Genomic DNA, 24,475 nt, shown 5'->3' with positions numbered 1-24,475 from the left:
TTGTTTGATGCTCTGTTGTTAGGCACATACAAATTAAGGACTGTTATGTTGTCTTGGAGAATCCACCCCTTTATCATTATGTAATGCTTCTCTTTATCTGTGATAATTTTCTTGCTATTAGGTCAGAGACAGATTAACTGAATTCTGTGCTCAGGGTACCACAAGACTGCAATCAAGCTGTTGACTAGGTTGCATTCTCATCTGAAGTTCAGTGTCTTCTTCCAGACCCACTGAGCTTATGGACAGAATTTAGTTCCTTGCAGCTATAGGGCTGAGAGCATCAGCATCTATAGGCCATCCCTCTTCAAAAGAAGTTCACAGCTAGCTTTTTAAATCTTTAAGGCCAGTAAGAAAGCCTCAGGGAAGTCCCGGATCTTTTGTTTTAAAGTGATTGCTTGATTAGGTCATGTCTATCCAGGATACTCTTTTATTTGTTTATTTTTTGTTGTCGTTGTTGTGTATAACATGATGATTTGATGTCTGTATACACCATGAAATGATTGCTATAATCAGGTTAATTAACATATCCATCACCTCACATAGTTATCTTTTGTGTGTTTGTAGTAAGAATGCTTCAGATCTACTGTCTTAGCAGATTTCAAGTATACAATAAAATATTATTAACTATAATCACTGTACTGTATATAACATCCTGAGAACTTACTTATCTTATAACTGAAGATGTTTACCTTTTGACCACAACTCCCTATTTACCCAATCCTTCTTCCGTGGTAACTAACCACCATTCTAATCTCTGTTTCTATGATTTTTTTGTTGTTGTTGTTTTGTTTTGTTTTATTGAATTCCACAAACAAGTGAGATCATACAGAATTTGGCTTTCTCTTTCTGGCTTATTTCATTTAGCATGGTATCCTTCAGGTTCATCTATGTTGCACAAATGGCAAGATTTCCTTTATTCTCATGGCTGAAATAATCTCTTTTAATTAACTCAAAGACAACAGATTAAGGACATTAATTCTGTAAAATATCCTTACCTTTCTCATATCCTACTTGTTGGAAGCAAATTACAGGTCTTGTCCTTAGGGAAGGGGATTATACGGGGCTGGGCCTATTGAGGTTCATCCTAGAATTCTGTCTGCCAAAAAGATCTTGACTTGAATAATCAACTCTCTACCTGATGCCTCTGTTTGGTTCTGTCATAAATATCTAAAATTCAACATGATCAAAAGTGAGCTCTTGATTTTCTCCTTCGAAGATTTCCCCCATCACATGTCATCCCAGAAGTTAATTTTGAGTTCTTTCACTTCTTTCCATCTCTACTGCTATTACCCTTATCCAAGTTCTCACCATTATCCATGTCCGTAGACTACAACAGCTTCCTTTCTGGTTAAGCTCTTTAATTCTAAGTCCATTGCTCCTACAGCAGCAGCAAGAGTGATCTTGAAATATAGGTCTAATCCTTTCTCTCTTCTAATTATGACCATTCAATAATTACCTGTTGCTCTTTAGCATTTCCCTTATGGACCTGATAGACCTTGCCTAGCTTTCCAAGCTCATCTTAGACTACTTTCCTTTTATTCAAAAAGCTTCAGCTCTACCATTTCTTTCAGTTCCTGGAATATGCTAAGTTCTTTTCTTTTTCAAAGTATATGCACATGCGAGTCATTCGATGGGGAACTCGCTCCCTTCACTCCTACAATTTTGCACATAACTAGATGCTTCCTATCCTTTAGGTTTAGCTTAAACATCATCTCTTCAAAGATGCCTTCTCTGACCAACATGTTTGCTGGTCTTATAACCAATATTGTCTACTTTGCCTCCTGCTTTTAGCACTTGTCACACTTTGTAGTTGTATTTCAACTTGTTTTCTGGTTATTTCCTGGCTCGCTTTTTTGTCCCAGTACCTAAAGAATGCCGGTCAAATAACAGACCATGAAAATATATTTGACGAATGACTAAAATGTTGCCATTGATATGGACTAGAATAATTCAAAGAAAGCTTTATGGGAGAAGTTGGCCTTGAGCTGTTCATTTGGAGGGGAGAGTCAGAAAGGAAGAACATTCATGACAGATTGATTAAAGAGCAAAAACAAGCCAGTGGATGTAGAGAGGGCAGCGAGTACTCAGTGGACCAGAGAGGAGGTTTCCTGTTGGAAAGCAGCAGGAAATCGGGCTGCAGAGATATAGTGACCACTTTATGAACAACCAGAAGGCAGGCAAGTTTCCCACTTTAGAATTTTAAAAAATTATGCCTTTTTAAACAAAGGAAAAACATTTAGTAAGCAATATTTAAGAAAGATTAATCAGGCAGCATTATTTGTATTGAAGAGATTTTTTCTGGAGATAAGTCATTTAATCAGGAGTTTTTTTGTTCATTTATTCAACAAATATTTATATTCCATTCACCATGTTTAAGGTACTGTTCTTGGCATGAGGGTACCATAAACATCACTTCAAAGATAAACCCTAAAAAACAAACAAAGACCAGCTTGAGGTTAGGGGGGTCTGAAAAAGAAATGAGAGAATGTCTGGTGTGCCCAGGGACAAAAAGAAGAATGCAGTTAGTTCTTACAAATTAAATGGTTCAGCTTGCCTTGAGAGGAGAGTTCGAGGCAAAGGTGTGAGAATAAAACTAAAGAAGTACTCAAGAGCTAAATCAGGAAAAGCCTTATTTGTCATCATTAGAAATTTGGGCCAGTTAACAAGTGTGAGGAATAGTGGAATATACAAATGGAAATATCCGACAGACATTTAGAAATATGAGACTATAACTGGTGAGTTATTGGAACTGGAACATGGGTTAAATTTTTATCCTTGCAGAAATTAGATCATTTCGTGGGTGACCAAGCGGAGAAGGGAAAGTAGAGCTACAAAGAAGATAAAAGAGAAATGGGCGAGATTGTTAAAGGCTGAACAAGCAAAGATCACCCTAGGAGCCGGGGATGTGAGACCTTTCAGAATGGTGAACATTTCATGGCACAAAGAGATCAGGAACTCAAAGGATATATTTTGCAGTGACAAGAAGGAAATAACTTGTAATCCTAAAAAAGGAAGTTCTCTGTGGTTGCCTGGATAACCAAATGACAACTAATCACAATATTTCAGTGTGGATGTCCATTTTATGAGTACCTGAGATGCAGGTAAATGATGTAATGATGTCAATGTTGGAAAAATAGAATGTTTTCTTAAACAAAGCCCCTTATATCCTACTTAGGTTATCAGTTTATTTAGTCAGCTCTGACTTTTGGTAACTAATAAAAGACTAAATTAGCTCATTTTAGGCAATTTTTAATACATTTTATAATTTTGGCATGACTCTATGTGTTTTATTTGAGGGATATACTTAAATTTAGTGGAAAGAATTTAATTTGGATACAGACAAAACTGAGTTTGGATTCTGGCTCTTCCTGTAATGAGTCATATGAACTTTCATATTTTGGTGTTTACTTTGCTGTCTCTAAATAATATCCACACTTTGTAACTTTTAGTTTTTATCTATTTATCTAGTGATTTTTCACAATGATAGAAGAGAATTTAGTCCTTTTCCTTCCTCATCTTACACATATATGTCCCTGTCCTTCCTACCCTCCCGCCTCTTAGTTTAGTAATAACATTTTGTTTAGATACATAATCAGTTTTCTTGATCACGGCTAGCCACAGCTTAGCCGTGCAATTGAATCTCTTTTTCCTTTCCTGGATTTTCTATTTTCCCTGAAGTTAATAGTATCTTGCTCTTTCATTTGCTTACTGTTTTGTATTGTCATCATTGTTTTTTCACTGATTCAAGTAAACTCTTCATCTTTGGTTAGTTGTTCAGACAAATCAGCTCGTCCACAATTTTATCTTTCTAAAAAGTTTCTCACAAGTCTCCATCCTCCAGTTTGCACTACTTGCCCTCTAAACCTGTTCCAAAGCTTTCATCTCTTCACTTCCATCCAGTAATTTCTCTTTTTCTCCTTTGCCAGACCTACTGTTTTCTATATCTTATTAATTCCTCTTTTTTTATTCCCTTGCTCTGTCAGGTCCTTCTGTAGCTTTTGAGGAGGTAAAATTTTTTTTGTTTGAGAACTTAATCTGAAAATGCTTATTCTGTCAACACACTTGATTGAGACGTTGGTAACATTTAATAGAATTTTAAGTGATTTTAGTAATATAAATGATTCAAGTGATTTTACCTGAGAATTTGAAGCCATTCTTGCTCCATTGCTTTATCCTAGATTTCAGTGTTGCTGTTGACAAGTCTGATGTCACTCTGATTCTTGATCCTCTGTATGTGATCCCTTCATTTCTCTATGACGACACAGGAAATCTTTATTTCTGGAATGTCAATATGATGTCCCTTGATGTGTTTATTTCTTATCCATTGTGCTAAGTACAAGGTAATTCCTTTAAATCTGGAAACTCTGTCTTTCAGTTTCCTGAAATTTTCTCAAATGACACTAATAGTCTTCTCCCTTTTGTTTTCTCAGATCTCTCTGCCTGGAACTCCTGTTATTCAGATTTTGAATCTCTTAGATTAATTCTATTTCCTGGCTTTTTTTTTTTTTTTGGTCCCATTTTCCATCTCTGTCCTTTTGTTCTACCTTCTGAAAAGTCACCTTAACTTCTATTTTTCCTTTCTGCTTTCTGATCTCTCTCTCTCTCTCTCTCTCTCTCTCTCTCTCTCTCTCTCTCTCTCTCTCTCTCTCTCTCTCTCTCTCTCTAATATAAGCTCCCATCCTGCTTTGATGGAACCAGTAGTTCTTTTATATCTCTAAGGATATAAAGTATAATTAAAAATTTTTTTTGTTTAGTGAATTTTTTCCTGTTCTTTGCCTTACTTTTCTTCTGGTTATCTATTTTGCATTTTCTCTTGCCTTTCCTCTGTTGTAGAAGCTGGTGAACCTTTCCTGGGTTTTATAACACACGGTATCTTGGTTTTTACCGATATCTATGGAAATACTTTGATTTCAGCATTTATGATCTTTTAGGTTATTTATCATTCCTCCGCCTTTGTGTCACTTTCTAAAACTTTATTATTCTCTTTATGATCATATTTTCTCCTTATCTATATCTTTGTAAATGTATATATTCTTAATTCCTCTCCTTTCATTTTAGAGGATTGAAGAAGGACTAAGTGAATTCAGTCTTCCCATTTAACTAGAAATCCTCTGCATTGATGAATTAATTAAATTAATTAACATTAATCAGTGCAATAATTGAATTAAAAGAATCACTAACCATAATTTATAGTATCCTTAAGGTTTTTTTACATGTTTTGTTGTACTTCCTTCTTTTTTGTAGAATGTTAACATTCAGAGTTATGTATTATTCCTGTTTGTCTTTGTTGGCAGCATTTCAGGCTTCAAAATATATCTATGCTTATTTCAATAACTACCTTTGGCAGTTACTTTGATATTGTAATGTGAGCACTTTTTTTGTGATATGTTCTTTGAAAGTTCGAAAGTGCCTTAAGAGCTTACTACAATGGTTTTGTCAGTAGATATTTTTGCAGATTTAATTTACCTTTCTTTTCAAACCAAGATTTGTAGACTAGCACATTTCTTGTTTTAATTCATGTTATTTTTCTATTAAATGGTTGCAGGCTAAGCACAGATGGACTAGAATGTGAAACAAAAGGAAAGAGAGGGAGTACATAGGAGAATTTAATAAATATTTGCATGAGATTGCTTGAAGCCAGCCATGAGTGCTTGGCTTACAAACTTTAATATCTATAAGACACAAATCATATTCATTTCAGAATATACACATATTTTTAAAGTTTCATGTTAGCTATAGAATTTTACTATTTTATGGAAAGCAATATTATTTGTTATATAAGAGACATTACACAATAGCAACACATCAGATGTCAGATAATATGTAATGAAGGAAAAAAATCAATCTTCCATATAAGTATTGACTACCTAGCTAATCATTAACAGAAATAACTACCCAACATATCTGATATAAGGAAGCAGGATACTCCATAAATATAATACCTTTATAAGGCTTTTTTATTGTTATTGTGATGAGCAACAGAGGCAATTTAGAAATAAGGTAATATATAGGTGACAACATATAGAAGTCATTTTACCTAGGTAACAACCAATAACAATAGTAATAATAAAACAATCTATGCTTTATTGTCTCACTGTAAAAATTCTAATTTGGAAATATATCTAGAAAATTTTTTGAACATAGAGCAATGCTAAGCTTGTCTAAATTATTTATCACAGGAATTCATTGTACTAGATAGAAGTAGACTTACTTATTTATATCAATTAAGTATATTTATTGCTATTTTAGTGTAAAAAGTAGCATTGCAAACGTAGTGTAGCCATTCTGTTTTATATTATAGCTAACATTCTAATTTGAACTGTCTGTTTACTCATAAAAACTAAGTAGAAAGATCACAATGACTTCCTAACATTCTTTTGCTTATCGCCTCTTAAATGCTGCCCAGTTTTGTTTTGTTTTTCACTAGCCACACAACCCTTAACAACCGTAAGGAGGGCCAGAATACGCAATAGGCCCTGTGACCAAATGGGTCAAACTGGAATATTTAGCAAACCGCATATCCAGCACTTTTATAACCCGCCTTTTTCAGTTAAGAATGTATCATGAATAACGTTCTATTATTTTTCAGTCTTACAAAGTTTTATTTTACTTATATATATTTTTTATTTTTCAATTATAGTTCAGATACAGTATTATATTAGTTTCAGGTGTACAACATAGTGATTCAACATTTATATAACTTACAAAGTGATCCTCCCAGTAAATCTAGTACCCACCTGGCACCATACATAGTTATTGACTATATTTCCTGTGCTGTATTTGACATCCCCATGACTATTTTTATAACTGCCAATTTGTACATCTTGATCTTTTCACATTTTTCACCTATCCCTTACCCCTTCCCATCTGGCAGCCATCAATTTGTTCTCCGTATCTATGAATTTGTTTCTTTTTTATTTGTTTGTTTATTTTGTTTTTTGTATTCCACATATAAGTGAAATCATATGATATTTGTCTTTCTATGTCTGACTTATTTCACTTAGCAATAAAAAAGAATGAAATCTTGTTTGTAACATGTATGGATCTGTTATTTTAATTATCCATCTAAAACATTAATGTTTAAATAATATTTAATTGCATGCCAAGTTTGGTTAGCTTATTATTTGAGGTCTTTTGGAAGTAGAAATATTACAATGAAGCTTTTAAAGTTCTCTCTGTCTGTCCTGTTTTTAAATTATATCACTTTTTTTATCAGGCATAATGCCCCACCAAACTTACTATATTTTTTAATTTCTTTATATGTTGGACTATCTCCCTGAAAAGCAACTCCCTCTTTTGGTTGACATGAAAAACTCATGACCAGCTATCATTAAAACAGAAAACAAAAATTTAAGTTAGCATACATTGCTCATTTACATAGTACCCAAAGTATCTGATTACTTATATTTCAGGGGTATATGAATAACATTTATTTATTGTAATGACTATCTTTCTCTACTATGCACTACATGGAAGCACACACTTTTCCTCTTCTGACACTTCATACTAATGGATAAAAGAGTAAGTTCTCATCTCTTAATTCCTTTCAAAATCCTTTGGTTCTTTTTGATCTCTCAATAATTTCCACAGTGACCAAGGCATCTTTTCTGGTCTCATCTTTTTCCATTTTGGGGAGGGAGACCATATTTCATAGTTAACTTCATGTCTACTATTTCTTAAATCTTTTTCTTACATTTATTTGTTAAGTACATGTTTTATTTATGCCTACATGAAATAACATCTTGGTTTCTTAATTGCATTTTCTTTGTGTTATGTTTTCTACTTCACAATCCTTTGTTTTTATTTTTTTTTAGGTTTTCTATTTTCCTGTTGTTTGGACTGAAGGAAACCCCTAAGGCTTTAACCTGTTTCATTCTCCCATTTTATCTATGGGTGCACTCAAGTTTAGCTATTATTTTTATGGTGCTGATTCTCATAATACTATCTATCCATTCAATCATGCTTGGATTATTGTATCTATTTCTGAGCCCTGAATTTAAAGAAAAGCTATAATGCCCCACAAATGTGAATGTGTCTGGAGAAAGATGATTAAATTGATTGAATGCTCCTAAACCATGTCCCCTAAGGAATAGCTAAAAGAATTTTGTATATTTATAGTTTCCTGGAGTAAAAATAAGATTAAGGGTAGTCAGGATAATTGTCAGCTGGAAAGTCTGTCATGTAAAAGAGACAGATTTGTTGTGAGTTGTTCCAGAAGGCTCTATTAGAACCAACTTGTGCAAGTTATGGAGAGATACCTTCAAATATTCTCTGATGGAGAAGAGATTAAACCTTACTCATTTTGGCTTTGCCTACAGTGTCTGGCACAGACCTTAATCATATTCAGACTTAATGGATATTTATTGATTGGATTGAATTAGCTCGAATTGAAAGAATAAATCTCTAGCAGTAAAAATAGACTGCCTTTTGAAGTATAAATACCCAGTCTTTCAACAAATGCTTATTAACTATAATGTGGTTTTCCCAGTGCTGATCATCTGGAATATAAAGATATTGACATCTTAATATTGAAGAGCACTTCTTTGGGCCAAGTATTCTTCTAAATATTTTTCATGTATTAACTTATTTCACAGCACCCTCACATAGTATTTTTTATGATCCCTATTTTAGATGTGAGGAAACTGAGGTACACAGAGATTTCATAAGGAGCTGTGTCACAAAACTAGTTAGTCAGCAAGCTGTTGCTGGAACCCAGGCAGCCAGACTCCAGAATCTTCATACTTATACTACATAGTAGTGTAGTGTATATATATATATATACTAGTAGTGTAGTATATATATATATATATATATATATATACTAGTGTAGTATATATATATACTAGTGTAGTATATATATATATATATATATATATAGTATAGTATATAGTTTATATGTAATGCAGAGTAACTACATAAACTTACACTACAATAAACTGCCTCCTGTAATGAAAGACAAAAATGTGCATAAACAAAAGGACAGATGGATTTTTGGTTTGGTTTGGAATAAAATCTAGTCCAATCCCTGCTCTGAGGATTTCCTGCCCAACGGCTATCCTTTCTCTTCCTTGCCTTAAGTCCAATCTTCACATTGCCTCTGCATGATCTTCCACTCTGTTTACACCTGCAATTGGTTCTCCAATGTCCATAGAATAAATCTCATCACCTTAGGTTGATGCCAAGACCTTCTGTGCTCTGTCTCCACACATCTACACCTCTCATATCATCTTTCAATGAACTGTGCATCAGCCTATGTGGTTATATGAGCCAGTACCGCAGAGTTTTTACCTGTTAAGATAAGAGCATAATTGTGAGAATTAAATTAAATAATCAATATAAAATACTTAGAAGAATGCCTAGAATGTAATAACTGCTCAATGAATGTTATTATTACTTCCATTTGTTTCATATTATCCTACCAAAATTGCTACACCTAAAATACAGCTTATTCCTTGGCTCTCTTACTGTACTTATAATTGCTTTGTAATAGATCGAAAAATAAATTTATTGGCTTTCCTAATATACACATTTAGAGGCAGAGTGAGTGCATTCAGGATCCTGTCAGAGCTTTTCCTCTGTTCCTCTGCAGGTTTCTCAGCTTTGCCATTCTCTGTTCTGCCTTGTTTTTTAGGCCGGCTTCCATTAGGGCAGCCAGAAAGCTTCTAGCAACAGCATGAACTATGTGATTTCTTATTCACACTCATCGAGAGAGAAAATATCACTTCCCATGACTATCAAACCAAATCTCTAGGCTTTGTTCTGATTAGAACACCTTTGAAACAATCATGGTGGCCAGGGAAAGCCTGGGTCCCCTGGTGTAATCAATTGAATACTGACCCCCACCCAAAAAAGAAAAAGATGTCCACATCCTAACTCCTGGAACCTGTGACTTATCTGGAAAAAGAGTCTCTCTGCTGATGTATTAAGTTAAGATTTTTGAGATAAACTCATCCCAAATTATCTATGTGGGCCCTAAACCCAATGACAAGTATCCTTATAAACCACCCAGATCAGAAGGCTCTGTGAAGTTGGATGCAGAAATTAAAGCCGCCACTGGAAGCCAGAAGTAGCAAGGCAAGTTCTCCCCTCAAGCTTCCAAGGAGGGTATAACCCTGACTGTACCTTGATTTTGGACTTCTGGCCTCCAGAACTGTGAGAGAATAAATTTCTGTTGTTTTAAGCCACCAAATGTACAATGATTTGTTATAGCAGCCACAGGAAACTAATAACATCTGGCCATTCCTGAACCAGATATTTTGACAAAGAATGTAGGATTAATTACCCTGTTAGGATTTCACTATTCCAGGCCCTTCGCTGGAGCTGGCAGTGGGGACAGTTTGTTCTAAGCTGCATGGCTTCCACGTAGAGGAGAGGATTTGATAACGTGGAGGCAATGCAGCATCCCCTTGAATATCCTTTAACTTTACTTCTTACTCGTAACCTACCAATTTCTGTTGGTTATACCGCAGTTGGCCCAAATCATAGACTGGAAGCCATCTTTTATTCAGCACTTCCTAGGTTACATTATTAATTACTATTACAACTAAAAGACAATTATTTCATTGTATTTATTAACCCCCTTACCTCATCTGACGTAATCCCTTCTGATAACTCCTTTAAGTCGTTTTAGCCATGACCACTCAAATGAACATTTTCTTGTGCCGCCATGGCCAAATTTCAGGACTCCAAAGAAACTTTTCAAGAACTCCTTCTATTTTCATAGACTCCTTTAATAAAATAGAATTTGATGTCCTATGTATATTATGTGTTACTTAATATGATTCTGATGATACCTGACTGCCATGTAAATACATGCTACAAATTCTTGTGACTCTGATTAAACAAATGTAAAATACAATAGTATTTTTGTATTATTGATATTTAACACTTTGAAATCTTTTAACACTTTGAAATTTTTAGAATGAGGAACAAGTGAAATTGAGGGTGAGATGAGCAATACATTTAATAATAATCTCTATGAGTGTTTCTTTCCCTATCTCTAATACAAACAAATATTTGGAAGGGCTTTTGGTTTTAGTCTGATGCAGTCTTTAAAGATAGACCATTTTGTTTTGTTGTGTTTTGTTTTTAAAAAGAACTCGACATTGAACACTAGAATGTAAAATATAACTTAAAATTTTTTCTCAAAGATTATAATAGCTAAGCTTTGTCTTGTTAACATTTTTAATTATAATTATATTTTAATCACAACAGCTAAAAGTAGAAGATGCCTGTTAAATAAATTATACAGGAAATCAAAGCAATAAAATGTGTAAGGAAGCACCTATAAATTAATGTCTAGTAAAGGACTCTATTTCTATGTTCTATATGACAAAACACATTGAACAGTTGAGCTATTACAAGAATAGAATATGAAACACTATACCTGAGAAACCACGTGGAAAATATTTGAATAAATTAGCATTATTATACCCATTCATAACAATTTCACGAACTGTCTTCCTTTAAAATGTTACTTTGTAATAATATTGTATTACATTAATTTTCTTGCTACCATAACGAATCATAGCAAATTTAGTGGCTTAATCATCTACACTTCTATGGGTTAAAAGTCTGACGCAAGCTAAAATCAAGGTGTCAGCAGGTCCACGTTCCTTTTTATAGGTTACTAGTAGGGTCTGTTACTTTTCCAGCTTCTGGAGGCCACCTGAATGCCTGGGCCGGCTCGTGGTTCCCTTTCTCCATCTCCAACAGCTCCAGAGCTAACAAGAGCAAGTCATTTTCATATCGCATTACTCCAACTTCCTCTGCTACCTCTCTCTTCCACTTTTAAGGACCCTTGTGATTATATTGGGCCCACTCAGGTAATTCAGAATAATCTTCCTTTGTTAAAGTCAGCTGATTAGCAAAGCATTAATCCCATTACCATGTAAAGTTACATATTCGCAGGCTCTAATAATTAGGAGGTGGACCACTTGGGTAGGCCATTATTCTGCCTTCCACATGTACCATTGTCCACTTCCTGGTCTTGATAAACTAATATGGTTATATAAAAAATTATCATTGGAGGAAGCTGGGTAAAGAGTATAAAGAGACTGTCTGTACTGCTTTTGCTATTCGTATGTGAGTCTGAAATTATTTCAAAATAAAAGTTTGTACATTTTTAAAACATGTTACAAAAAACATTTAAACTTTTTTTGAGGGTTGAGTGAAAATATATAGGAATTACTTATTAAATTTCAGGACTTGCACTGTAATAAAATGAATTAAAATAGAGTTAACTTCTAAAATAATAATATATTCAGTAATAAATAGTAAATAAATGTCACATTCTTCATTCAATTAAAAGTAATTCCATCAAGATTTACTGTTTTACCCTTAGGAACACATTTTACAATGAGTAAATAAGATGGGTACTACCTAGGCTTCTTTCTCGTTAAATTAGATACTGCCCATAATTGACTGAATAGTATTAGACTACATACCACAATTTAATTTTATTATGGTCGATAGAAACTATATTTTTAAAATGTTTACGTGCTCACAATATTTATCAAAGAAAAATCTAAACTCCTTGACCCAGATTATGAAAATGCTTTATAATTTCACACTTTTTATATTTTCCCAAAAGATCATGTCTTTTTTTAAAAAGTTTTTTGAAGCTGTCAAATACATAGTGCAGATTTCATTGTCCCATTTTTACAGATAAAGAAAGTAAGTCTGAAAAGTTTACATGGGGATTTCTGGTCAAGAGAGTGAAGTATGTTTATATTTTGGTATAGTCTAATCCCAAAACAAGCCAATGAAAGATGACAGAGCAGTTAAAAAAAAATGTAAGATATATCGAAAGATTTTAAATTTTATTTAGTTTTTTAAATGCCAGTTTATTATTTTTCTCATACTATATATACATAACTTTTTTAACCTTTAAATTGTTTTCCCCTTCCCCTTGCCTCCCCTCTCCTTTCTGGTAGAAAGATTTTAAATTTTAGCAAGAATTTTTTTTTAAATACTGAAAATTATTTGTTAAAGCAACTTTACCAGAAAAGAAGAAATATATGGCTACTCAAGTAAAAAGTATACTGTAAGTATGAAGCATTATAATTAAAAATAAATTCATGCCAAAATACATCATATTGAAATTGTGGGCAGTTCTTAAACTATAATTTGACAAGTGACTTCTTATCAATATCAATGGATGATGGAAGACAATGAATATTAATCTTCAGAATGCTGAAGAAAATAATTTTTAATCTAAATTCACACTCAATTGTCATTTTAGAATGAAGATAAAAGTAAAATAATTTTGTACATACAAAATCTAAGATAATTTGATGCTGATATTCACTAGGAAAATATTTAAGTCTAATTCGATAAGAAAGAAAGCTCAGATGAAAGGTGTACTATTCAAAAATTAATACTGAACACAAAATAAGAGAATACGAGTAAATTTAATTATTTAATAATTAATAATTCTTTCTTTGAAACGATTGAAATTTAAATATAAAATCTCAAACATGATCAGGGTAAGGAAACACTGTTTAAAGCATGCTAAAGTTTTTGTGAAAACCATAGACTTTATTAGAAAGTTCTATAGTTAAGAAAGAATTTTTTAAATAAAATAGTGCTTAGCTAACAGAAATAAAATCTATAGATTCCAAGAAAGCAGAAAGAGGAACCGAACAGAGAGGATTAGATAACTTAAGGAAACCATCAATCTAACAGAAGTAGGAGGAAGAAACTATTTTAAAAATAAAGAAGAGATATACATTTGTCAAAATTTAAATTACAAAATATTTAGAACTGTGTGGCAATAGAAATACTATATATATAAAAACATGTGGTTTGCTGCTACAACTAGTTTTTGAGGAAATTAATGGCCTTGCACATATGGATTTTATTTTTTTAAAAAGATACATAAATTACATAAAGTACATAAATTAATTTTCAATTCAAAAATTTTGAAAAAAAACAATAGCTACTCCTAAAAAAGAAAAAGATGGAGAAATAAAGAGAAGAAATCAATTGACTAGGGAACAACAAATTAGAGAGGAATTACAATATACCTTTAAATTAAACAGACAAATCTCTAACAAAAATGATCAAAAGAAATGAGAAAATGCTTAAATATATAACATTAAGAATGAAAAGGGGGCTATATTTACAGCTATGAAAAAGATCTTTAAAATCATCAGGAAATCCCGTGAACAACTTTGTATTTATAAATTTGGAAACTAAAAGGAAATGATTATTGTATTGGCAACATGATTTTTTAAATCTGACACAAAAATAAATTGAATAAGCAAATAACCATTAACGAAATTAAATCAGTAATCAGATTTATTTTTCATCCTTTGAAGATAGTCCCAGAAGTTCATACAAACATATTATATGACATTGGGCCAAAAGAACGGAATAATGTCTAGATACAATAATAAACACATATAGGAATTTGAAATATAACAAAATCAGCATTAAAAATCAATAGTAAAATGACAAACTACTCAATTAATAGAGTCAGACAGTTGTTACCCAGATAGAATAGATACCTTACAGTGTACACAGAAAAAAATTCCAGGTGGATTTCAGTACTAACTATGAAATGCATAACTTTAGAACTTTGGAAAGAGAAAGAGATAATGGAGTGAAGCAATTATTTTTATATTTCTGTTTGTAATTGTTAGGGACAAAGCAATAGAATATGCAAATAACAATAAATACGTATTTTTAACAAAGACATGTAGACTCTTCTTTCATTGTTTTAATAGTCCATATTTTTTCATTTGGAGATTAGGACTGAAGATTTACAACTAGAAAGTACAGCTAGAAAATTAATTAATTACCTGTATTTTATTATGGGTGCTCTGTATTCAGTTCAATGCAACACACTTGAGTACCTGTTGGGTTCAAGGTACTGTTTTTACGAGTGGGGAGAGGAAAGAGTTGTACAAAATACAGGAAGCTTTTAACCGTGGAAATGTTGTATAATGCTTGTACATAAAATAGTGCTATTCCAAGTAATTTCAATCTCCAGTAGTCTGCACTTTTCCGCAGGCGTGGAGGTAAATGTATGATCTCCAAATAGGTGTGTTGTCCCATCATGACTGACCTTCAGGTTTGCTTAAAGCAATCCTGCTGCTCCTGCTGCCTCACCTTTGTTTAATGAGAGCCATTTCCTAATGCCAATGTCAGGTTAATGGACTGAGATAGGAGAAAATCTAACGTATCTCTCCGTTTTACACCAGATTGCCTTTCTGCCTTGTGGCTTTAATCACTCAATCCTACTCACATCTGCCATAATAACAATTATGGGTTTTCTAGTAACTTCTTACCCAGGAGGATATGTCAGAGTATAGCAACATCTCCCACAGAAAGGAAGGGCAAATGTTTAATCTTTTTCCAGCATCGTAGGTAATAATTTTCCTCTGCAACCCCCCAAGGAATAGTTCTTTTGGCTTTCACACCCACCGTTCCCACAGGTCCATGGCTCTTTTCTGATTTATGTGTTTTCTTCTATCCTCTCTCTTCTGAGGTAAATTTTAATTATGTAGACAGATTGTAAAAGTCCCTTTCTTCTTGTAAACAACTATTTCTTTGTTAATAGTAGATTTTATTTAACTGATTCTCTCCTATCTGAATCTTCTGGCACACACTGGAATTATCTGTTCATTGTTTAATTGTAGCATCAAGAGAAGAGAAAGCTGGCTTCTCTCTGTAGCTTTCTTTAAACGCTTCAGCCTTGGAGTACCTCAAATGGCCAATCTCTTTCTGGAATTTTTTGTTTCATGTGTTTGGAAAGCCCATAATATTTTAGTTTTGAATTAATATAAGAATGAAGTATCACCTATCAAACAAACAGTATGATAATACTCTCAGTTCTACTTATTTACACACTTCCTCTACTACCAAAGTTAAGAAATGCTTGAAATTCTCAAGAGACTTGTGACAATGTTAACCATTGTCCCTTCCTCAGGGGACTCAGAGAAGTGGATTAGAGAAAGCTCCTTAGGTAATGCTGAGAAATGCAGCTCTTAGTCTGGCCCCTTCCTATAATAGTTAAAATATAAAGAAAACAATGTATTTACAATGCAACTTTTTTGTTGTTGTTCTGCATAAACACTTTTAACTATTTGGTGAATTCTTTTTTCTAACCAGGAGATCATTGTACTACATTCACTTCTAATTCTGACCTCATAGGTTACCTTTGAAGCCTAGTGTTTGTGTGAAAATTGGTTCTGCCAAGAATAGCTAAATATTATCCTTTAACCAGCCGAACAATTCCCCGCAGCAGTTTTTAACTTTTATCTGGCATCTCACCAAACAACTCTTAAACAGGCTAAATTAATATTCTCCCAGAATTTTTTGAGGCATATATGGAGGAGAAAAAAGAGAGAGAGAATTTTTAGACAAGGCAGTATGTGTTATGTTTTCACATTGAGGAAACATTTATTCAACTTATCCAAAGAGGAGGTGTGCTCTGTGGCCACCGAGCAGAGCCAAGGTCTTTGGCTTGCATTAGATACAAAGCTGTGACCTTGGCTTCATTAACCAGGCTAACTATGTGAGCTCATATTTGCTTGGCAGTTCATGGTAAGAAGGGCTTCTTAACTCAAGTTTCAAGGAAGATTCATAAACAAACTGCTATCTTATGCAAGATTTTGTGTGTATATTTATGTTTTTCTAAGGAAATGTTTTACATTTTCTTTAGGTTCTCAAAAGTGGATATGACTATAAAAAAAGGTTAAGATTATACTAAATGAAATTGTTATAAAAGTCATTTCACTATTTCTTTAAATATAGTAAACTTTTATTACTGAGGTAGATTTCAGTAATCTGAGATAGATTCTGTATTCTCATGTTATTATGGGAGACACCTTTGAACTTTTAATATTTATCCTTTTATGCCTTTGAGAGATTATAAATATAAATTGTAAAAATCTATTACTTTTACACAGGAAGGAAATGATAGATTGGACCCACCATTTGTGAACTTTATTTTTAAGATCTAAAGTGATTTTTTCCTTTATTCCATGAACATGTTTTCTAAAACCCCTCCTTCAGCAATCCATTCTTGTTAGTCGTCTTTTAAGGTAACCCGAACCCTGCTTTACTCTTCACAATATAGAAGGACTTAAATCTGGCCATGCTTCACCTAATTAAATGTTAGAGTGTTACTTATTAACTGTACATTCCTTAGATAACGTAAAGGTATACAATAGAAAATTGCTGTTCTAGAGACACCTACTAGTCTCTTCTGTCTTGAGAGCGTGAACAGTTCATATAAATCTTTGCTATTGTTGATATACTGCATATTTATACCATATTTGGGAAGAAATGTCATCAGTGAAGTAAAATGTGGATTTTAAAACAATTTTAGGTTACTTCATGGAAATGAGCACTTAAGAGAACAAGAAAGGATTAAAGCTCTGTGGAAAAACAAATCATGCAGTCTTCAGAAATGAGGAGAAATGCAGCCATCTGAAATGGTCATGAACCCCAAACAAGTCTTCCTCTCGCTGCTGATATTTGGGGTAGCAGGGCTACTCCTCTTCATGTATTTGCAAGTCTGGATTGAAGAACAACACACAGGTAACACGTTGACTTTTTTTCCTCTTTTAATTTTAGTCATCATTTTCTATTAAATACGCTGTGATGCTTATAGAAAGATGTATAGAAAATGTAAAGATGTATAGAAAGACACAATATTTCTAATAACAACAAAAATTAGACACAAACCAACCTCCCCAACTCCAGGATGATTAAACAATTCTGTTGTGAATTTGCTTGGGAAAACCCCTGGAATTATTTTTATCTTAGGGGGGAGCAACTTCAACCCATTAGCCCAGCAAGCACTGCTCATAGAGGATTTGTCTACTCAAATGTGTGCCATTTATCCTACTGCTGGCATGTCCATAAGCACTGGGCAAAAGGCTAAAAAGAGCTAAATATACAGTAAACTCTCTCTTCTTATTCCTTCTTAACTTCTGTGTTTATACTCAAAATTGGTGCGGAAATTATTTAATACCTTTACTATAAAGCAAGGTTTTGCAAACCTTTTTTGTAAAGGAATAGTGAAAAATATTTTAGCATTATAGGCCACGCTGTTTCTATCACAACTACTTAACCCTGTCAATGTATCATGAAAGCAGCCGTAGATCACATGTAAAAAAATGGACCAGGCTGTGTTCCAATAAAACTTTACTTATCAAAACAGGTGGTGGGCTGGATCCAGTCCAATAGCAGTAACTTGCCAATCCTGCTGGACTTATCTTGTGCTTTCATCATTCGATTTGCAGTTGCTGCACATTGGAGACACTCAATTATTGTTAAAATGGACAATGTTTATATAATAATAGGAAATGATTATGTTTATAATGATTAAGGGAAATTTTTCAGAACATCATAGGTACATATAGACATATAGGTGTTTTGAAATTCATTTTTTTTCCATTAGTAAAAAACAGACTATGACTTATGATTGTTAAGGGAAATAAAGTAAAATGATAAGAATTATTTCTTGTTTCCAGTTGTGGCCTATTTTTAAATTTTTCTAGATATAAAGCCCTCAAAAATCTATTCTGAAAGATAATTCAATATCGAGTCCCAAATATGATCATTTAAAAAATTGTTTCCATTTTGAAATATCTTTCCTTAGTTAATCCTCATAGACACTTTGGATTTATTTAATTTATATAATAACCCTTGGGAAAAGAGGTTGCATTTAATTATTTTCTAGAGAATAGGTGACATATTGTCAAGAATTATTCTTAATTCCCATTACAATTTACAGAAACTATAATATTTTCTAAGTTTTCCGTATTACTGTAATAACTTATCATAATAGCTTATTGAAACCATCTATGATAAAATATATAGGCTAATTCCTTCTGCAATACAACTCCCAGCATAGATCTTGTCACATAGTAAGCATTTAGTAGGTGTTTGCTGATTCAAGTGAACAAAAAATGAATGAATAGATTGAAAACACTACAGACTACAGACTGAAATACAGAAGCAAAGAAAAAAAAAAAACAAAGATATCTCATTATTGCAAGGTTGGCTAATAACATAGTCTCATGACAAGTTTCACCCAAAAAGTATCACGAGTCTCCAATATGCAAAATAAAATATTCATATATACAGACTAATGGAGAAATGTCGTGACTTAGTAATGTAGTAAGAAACTACATGATCTATAATACTATGTAATATTATTATATTATAATACTTTGCAGTTTACAAAATGTGTTCACAAGCATTGGTAGCTACCATTTATTAAGAGCTTAATAAGTGCCAGATGTTTACATATATTTCCTCTAATCTTAATGATTTCTTACTACATATGATATTCTAAGTTTATAGATGAGGAAACTGAGGTTTGGACAGATCAAGAATTTATTCAAACTTCACATGTGTGGGCCCAAGGGAAATCTAGGACTTGACCCTGGTCGTGTTTCTCTGAAGTCCATGCCTATTACCCTATTACCCTATTACCCTAGACCACAAATGAAGCAGCTGAGACTCAGAAACTTTAAGTGACTTGTCCGAAGATACAAAGCTAAGAGTTTTCAAAGTATGACCCATGCCCTGGTTTTCCTACTTCTCATGAGCCTTAAAAGAGCCTTCAAACAAAAAAAAAGTAGATGAGATTAACATACAATAAATGCCAAAGTTTCAGTACAGGTGTTTAAAAATCACTGACTTGGTAAACCTAAGCTATTCACAGGTTCATAGATGTGTAAACTCTTCTGCAAGTTGGATTCTTAATTAAGTTCATAATCTTAACAAGTCGGGGAATTATTTTTCCCATTTAAGATGGGCTGGTGAAACATTTACTATTTTTTTCTCTTAATTTTTATTTATAATTCGCTAAAAGTACTTTATCTGATTCTCGATATATCTTAAATGCATTATATACTTTTTCACAATCTACTCATGTTAGAACTAGGATAGCTATTTTTCTGAATGAAAGTTTTACTATTCTTCAATAAGACTTCCAGCTGGAGTTTTGCCTTAAACCGTGCTAGTGCCTCATGTTGTAATTCTGTTGTTTTTTATATCCAAGGCCCTATGTATTTTATATGTGTTTCAAATAACATCAGGAACACTCAGGCATTTTAAAAGGCAGTCTCTTTTTAAATCAATGAATCTTCAAATGTGGGCTTTGATGTTAAATTAAAAATTGAAAAAATCTGTCTTTTGGACACTTTAGAACTGTCACTCAAAGAACCTCGGAAGAAGAGTTAGTTTTGGTTCCTGAGACCTAAGTAAAACAGATTTAAAAAATCTGAAATAGTTTTGATTTCTACATATATATGTTATGTATGAGAACTCTTAAGTTCTTTTCATAACTTTTATTTGAGGCCGTTCAAATCTAATAAATATGGACTATTTTATATGCTTGCCTTCCTAATTTTCCTGGGTTCTTCTGTTAAAATATCCTAGAATTGCAAAAAAAAAAAAAAAAAAAAAACTTTAAATATGCTCTGACATGCTAGTAAAATATTATGGAGGTGAAGAGGAAAAATGTCTGACAGAGAAATTAAATACTATCCAATTACACAACAGAGAGTTCCATAGTAACATCCATTTTTCAATATCGACATCAACTAATTTATGCATTTCTTTGTGCTGATTTTCAGTGTGTGATGTATTATTAATTTCATTTTGCAAATTTTTTTTCTCGTTGTTAAAATTACAAATTTTACATTCAGAGGATTCTTGAAAAATCTCATATCTACTTGCTAGCTGTTTAACCCTGGGCAAATTGGCCTCTCTAAGCATCAATTTCATCATCTGTAAAATGGGGATAGTAATGTTTTCTATACAGGGTTGCAGTAAGGATTAAAGGAGACAATGCTTGCAAAGCACTTAACATGAAGTCTGGCAAGCAGTAGCACACAATGAATGTGAACTGTTATTATTATCCTAGAAATGGTGCAGAACATCTGCAGAGCTGCTTTTTCTTAGTTATCGCAATTAAGACTGAGCACCATTTGGGAAAACAATCCCAAGTTTGTGCCTTGACTGATTGAGAAACAAACAAACAAACAAAAGGCTTTGGTTAAATTGAGTAGGAGACTCTAACTGGCACAGAGCCATTGTGATTTACAATGTAGAAGCTGGAAAGGCAATGATAGGATTCAGTGCAGAGAGGAGAGCCAGTGTCCAGGAGGAGGATCTCATGTCCATACAAGCTGCCGAAGGTCAAAGTATTCCTTCATTCAACAATGTTTTTTAAAGACTTAAAGATCAGAGGTGCCAAAACTGTGGTGAATACAGAAATACAATACAGGACCAGATATAATCCCTGTTCTCAAGGAGACTATAGTCTCATGGATTGTAAGGGAGAAAATGGTCTTGAGTCCAGGCCAAGGCATTGGTACAAAAGGACAGTCCATTGTGACAGAAAGGAGACTGGTCCTCCATTATGAGGCAAAATAATGAGTTTGGACCAGGAGAAATAACCCAATCAGTTTTCAGCGATGAAATTGCTGAGCAGATAGAAGCACTAGGAGAAGTGGTATAGGGTGGGGGCAGGGTTGCAGGCATAGAGGACCAGCTAGCTTAGAACAGAACAGATATATCTATGAGAAAGAGGCACTAATGAGAAAGGCCAATTCAGGATAAATCACAGGACTGGGTCTTTTATCCCCCAGCTACTGTTAAATAGGCCAAATAGCAAGACGTGTGGCACATAACTGTTCTGTGTGCGCAGTAAGACAGGGTTAAGACCCAATCATAGAGGAATCTCAGCTTAAGGAAAGAATGTCAAGGTCATCTTGTATACCACTTATTTTTTAAAATTTATATCCAATTACATCACTCCCTGTTTAAAACTTTCCAGTGATATCTCATTCCCTTTAACAAAAGCTTTTATCTGGGACCCACAAAACTGTGTCAGGTATAAGATGTCACCTGCCTTCATAGCTTCATCCTCTGTTCTCTCGAGATGCTTCAGGCTTGGCCTCTCCCTCTGCCTAACCAAGCCCTTTGCCAACTCAGCGCTCTCGTAGTTTTAGAAGCTGGGATGCTTTTCTCCCAGCTGTCACCTGTCAGGGCTTAGCTCCATGTCACCTACTTTAATCACTCCCAAGTTAATCAGTCACCATCCCTACCCCCCACCTTATTTATTTCTGTCAGAGAAACAATTATAATAAGCACTTGCCTTGTTTGATTATCTGTTGATTTAATTTTCCATTTATTGTCTGCATCTGTTATTTTACAAACTTCATTTCGTTTGTATCACTTACCTTGGTGTCCCCCTTCTGCAGTGTGGAACGTATGTGTGGTAGGTGCTCAATATTGTTGTATGAGTCAATAAATAATGTAATGACTCAGTTGGTTTTCCACCATGCAGACAAATGACTACGTGGATTGTGTTTGAATATTTCTTGGAATAAAGAATCCAGAACTTCACCAGGCATCCACTCAAATACACAGCAGGCTCCATATTTTAAGCTGAAACTTGCTTCCTTGCGCTTACTTGTCCTAGCTGTAGCCCTGGCACTATATGAGGCTCATCCTTCTTCCATAGCATAGCCTGGTCATTTTCATAGCAAATGAAATTTCAGATTTTTTAGCTATTTCATAAAAAGACAATCCAGGTCACTCTCCTCTGAACCTAACACTCACTCTATCTTCCTTTAAAAATATGATATATTCTATTCCTGAATGAAACCTGTATTAGAAATACATGTATGTAATAAAATCTCCTATCAAGTAGTGAAGAGTTGTGTACACAATGTTAAATATACAAAGTAGTATAAATCAAACGGATCCCACCGAATAGCTTATGTTATTTTTTTTCTTGAAATTTTCCATTTTCATTTAGTTTCAACTAAAATTGCGCCTGCATTTATCCTACATTATAAAAATCTATCTAAACTTCTAGATGTTTTTATTAAGGACCAATAATTTGTATTTTTTTATTATTTTAAATAAATTTATTTAAACTAAAAACAAAAGTAGTTCACTGATTTCTCCTTCCCTACACTATCCACCTCTAGCAAACACCAATCTATTCTTGGTATCTATGAACTTGATATATTTTTTTTAATTAAAAAACAAATTTAAGATTCCACATAAAAGAGATCATACAGTATTTTTCTTTCCCTGACTGATTTATTTCACTTCACATAATACCCACTAGGTGCATCCACGTTGGCACAAAAGTCAAGATTTCATTCTTTTTTATTGCTGAATAATATTCCATTGTGTATATATACCATATTTCTTTACCCATTTATCCACTGATGAACACTTAGGTTATTTTTATATCTTGGCTATTGTAAGTAATGCTGCAGTGAACATGGAAGTACATATATCTTTTAGAGTTAGTGTTTTCATTTTCATCAGATAAATACTCAGAAGTGGAATTGCTCGATCATATGGTAGTTTATATTTAATATTTCCAGGAGCCGCCATACTTTGCTCCATAATGATTGCATCAATTTACATTCCCACCAACAGTGCACAAAGGTTCCCTTGCCAACACTTGTTATTTCTAATCTTTTTGATAATAGGCATTCTAACAGGCATAAAGTGATAGCTCCTCCTGGTTTTGATTTGCATTTTTCTTGAAGTTTAATGATGTAGAACATTTTTTAGTGTATCTCTTGGCCCTCTGTATGTCTTTGGGAAAATATTTATTTAGATTTTCTGCCCATTTCTAAAATATGTTTGTTTATTTTGCTATTGAGTAGTATGAATTTCTTATACATTTTAGATATTAGCCCTTTATCAGATATATGATTGGCAAATATTTTCCCCCATTCAGTAGATTTACTTTTTATTTTGTTGATGGTTTCCTTTGCTGTACAAAAGACTTTTAGTTTGATATAGTGCCACTTGTTAATTTTTGCTATTGTTACTTTTGCTTTTTGTGTCAGATTCAAAAAATCATTGCCAAGACCTATCAAGGAGCTTATCACCTATGTTTTCTTCTAGAAGTGTTATGGTTTCAGGTCTTACATTCATAGCTAGTATAGGTAAGAATTATATTAGCTATAGTCCCACCTTTTTAAAACTCATTGTCACCAATCCAGGCTCTATAGAACTCTGATCCTGGACATACTTGGCTCAAAAAGTATATTCTTTTTGGTCAGTGCTACCAACTTTCTGTAGGCCAGGGTTCTTTTTTTTTTTTTTTTTTAAGGCAAGGCAACCCTTGGTTGATCTCACAGGTTGCTAGGACCTTGTCAGCTTACGATCCCTTTTTTAAATTATTTTTTATGCCTATAGCACCTGGTCTTCCTAAGTGATCTCCCATCCAAGTACTAACCAAGCCCAACCCCGCTTAACTTCTGAGATCAGATGGGATCAGGCTTGTTCAGTAAACTGTAAGTCAGGGTTCTAGTCAGATCCTACATGCTATTATCAAAGGCAAGATAGCCAAAGCAGATGGCTACTTTTGATTTTTTTTATTTTGCAAAAACACAATAAACACTAATAGACCCAGGTTATATTTTTGTATGGAAGTGAAAGGTAGTAGCTACAAGGCTCTGATTTTAGA

The 24,475-nt window shown here is 33.5% G+C and overlaps 1 protein-coding gene across 2 annotated transcripts in view; it reads left to right on the top strand.

Annotated features, from left to right (window-relative positions):
* CHST9 (carbohydrate sulfotransferase 9) overlaps window positions 1–24,475 on the top strand; it is a 221,695-nt gene that overhangs the window by 18,113 nt on the left and 179,107 nt on the right. For both annotated transcript variants that reach the window (XM_016160081.2, XM_016160079.2), the window contains exon 2: window positions 17,339–17,550. In XM_016160081.2, the coding sequence (XP_016015567.2) occupies window positions 17,430–17,550 (121 nt within the window). In that variant the 5' untranslated portion in view covers window positions 17,339–17,429. The remainder of the gene's footprint in view (window positions 1–17,338; window positions 17,551–24,475) is intronic.

This window comes from Rousettus aegyptiacus, unplaced genomic scaffold, assembly GCF_014176215.1.
Source record: "Rousettus aegyptiacus isolate mRouAeg1 unplaced genomic scaffold, mRouAeg1.p scaffold_m13_p_12, whole genome shotgun sequence".
Classification (NCBI taxonomy): domain Eukaryota; kingdom Metazoa; phylum Chordata; class Mammalia; order Chiroptera; family Pteropodidae; genus Rousettus; species Rousettus aegyptiacus.
This window is presented reverse-complemented; position numbering and strand designations above follow the sequence as displayed.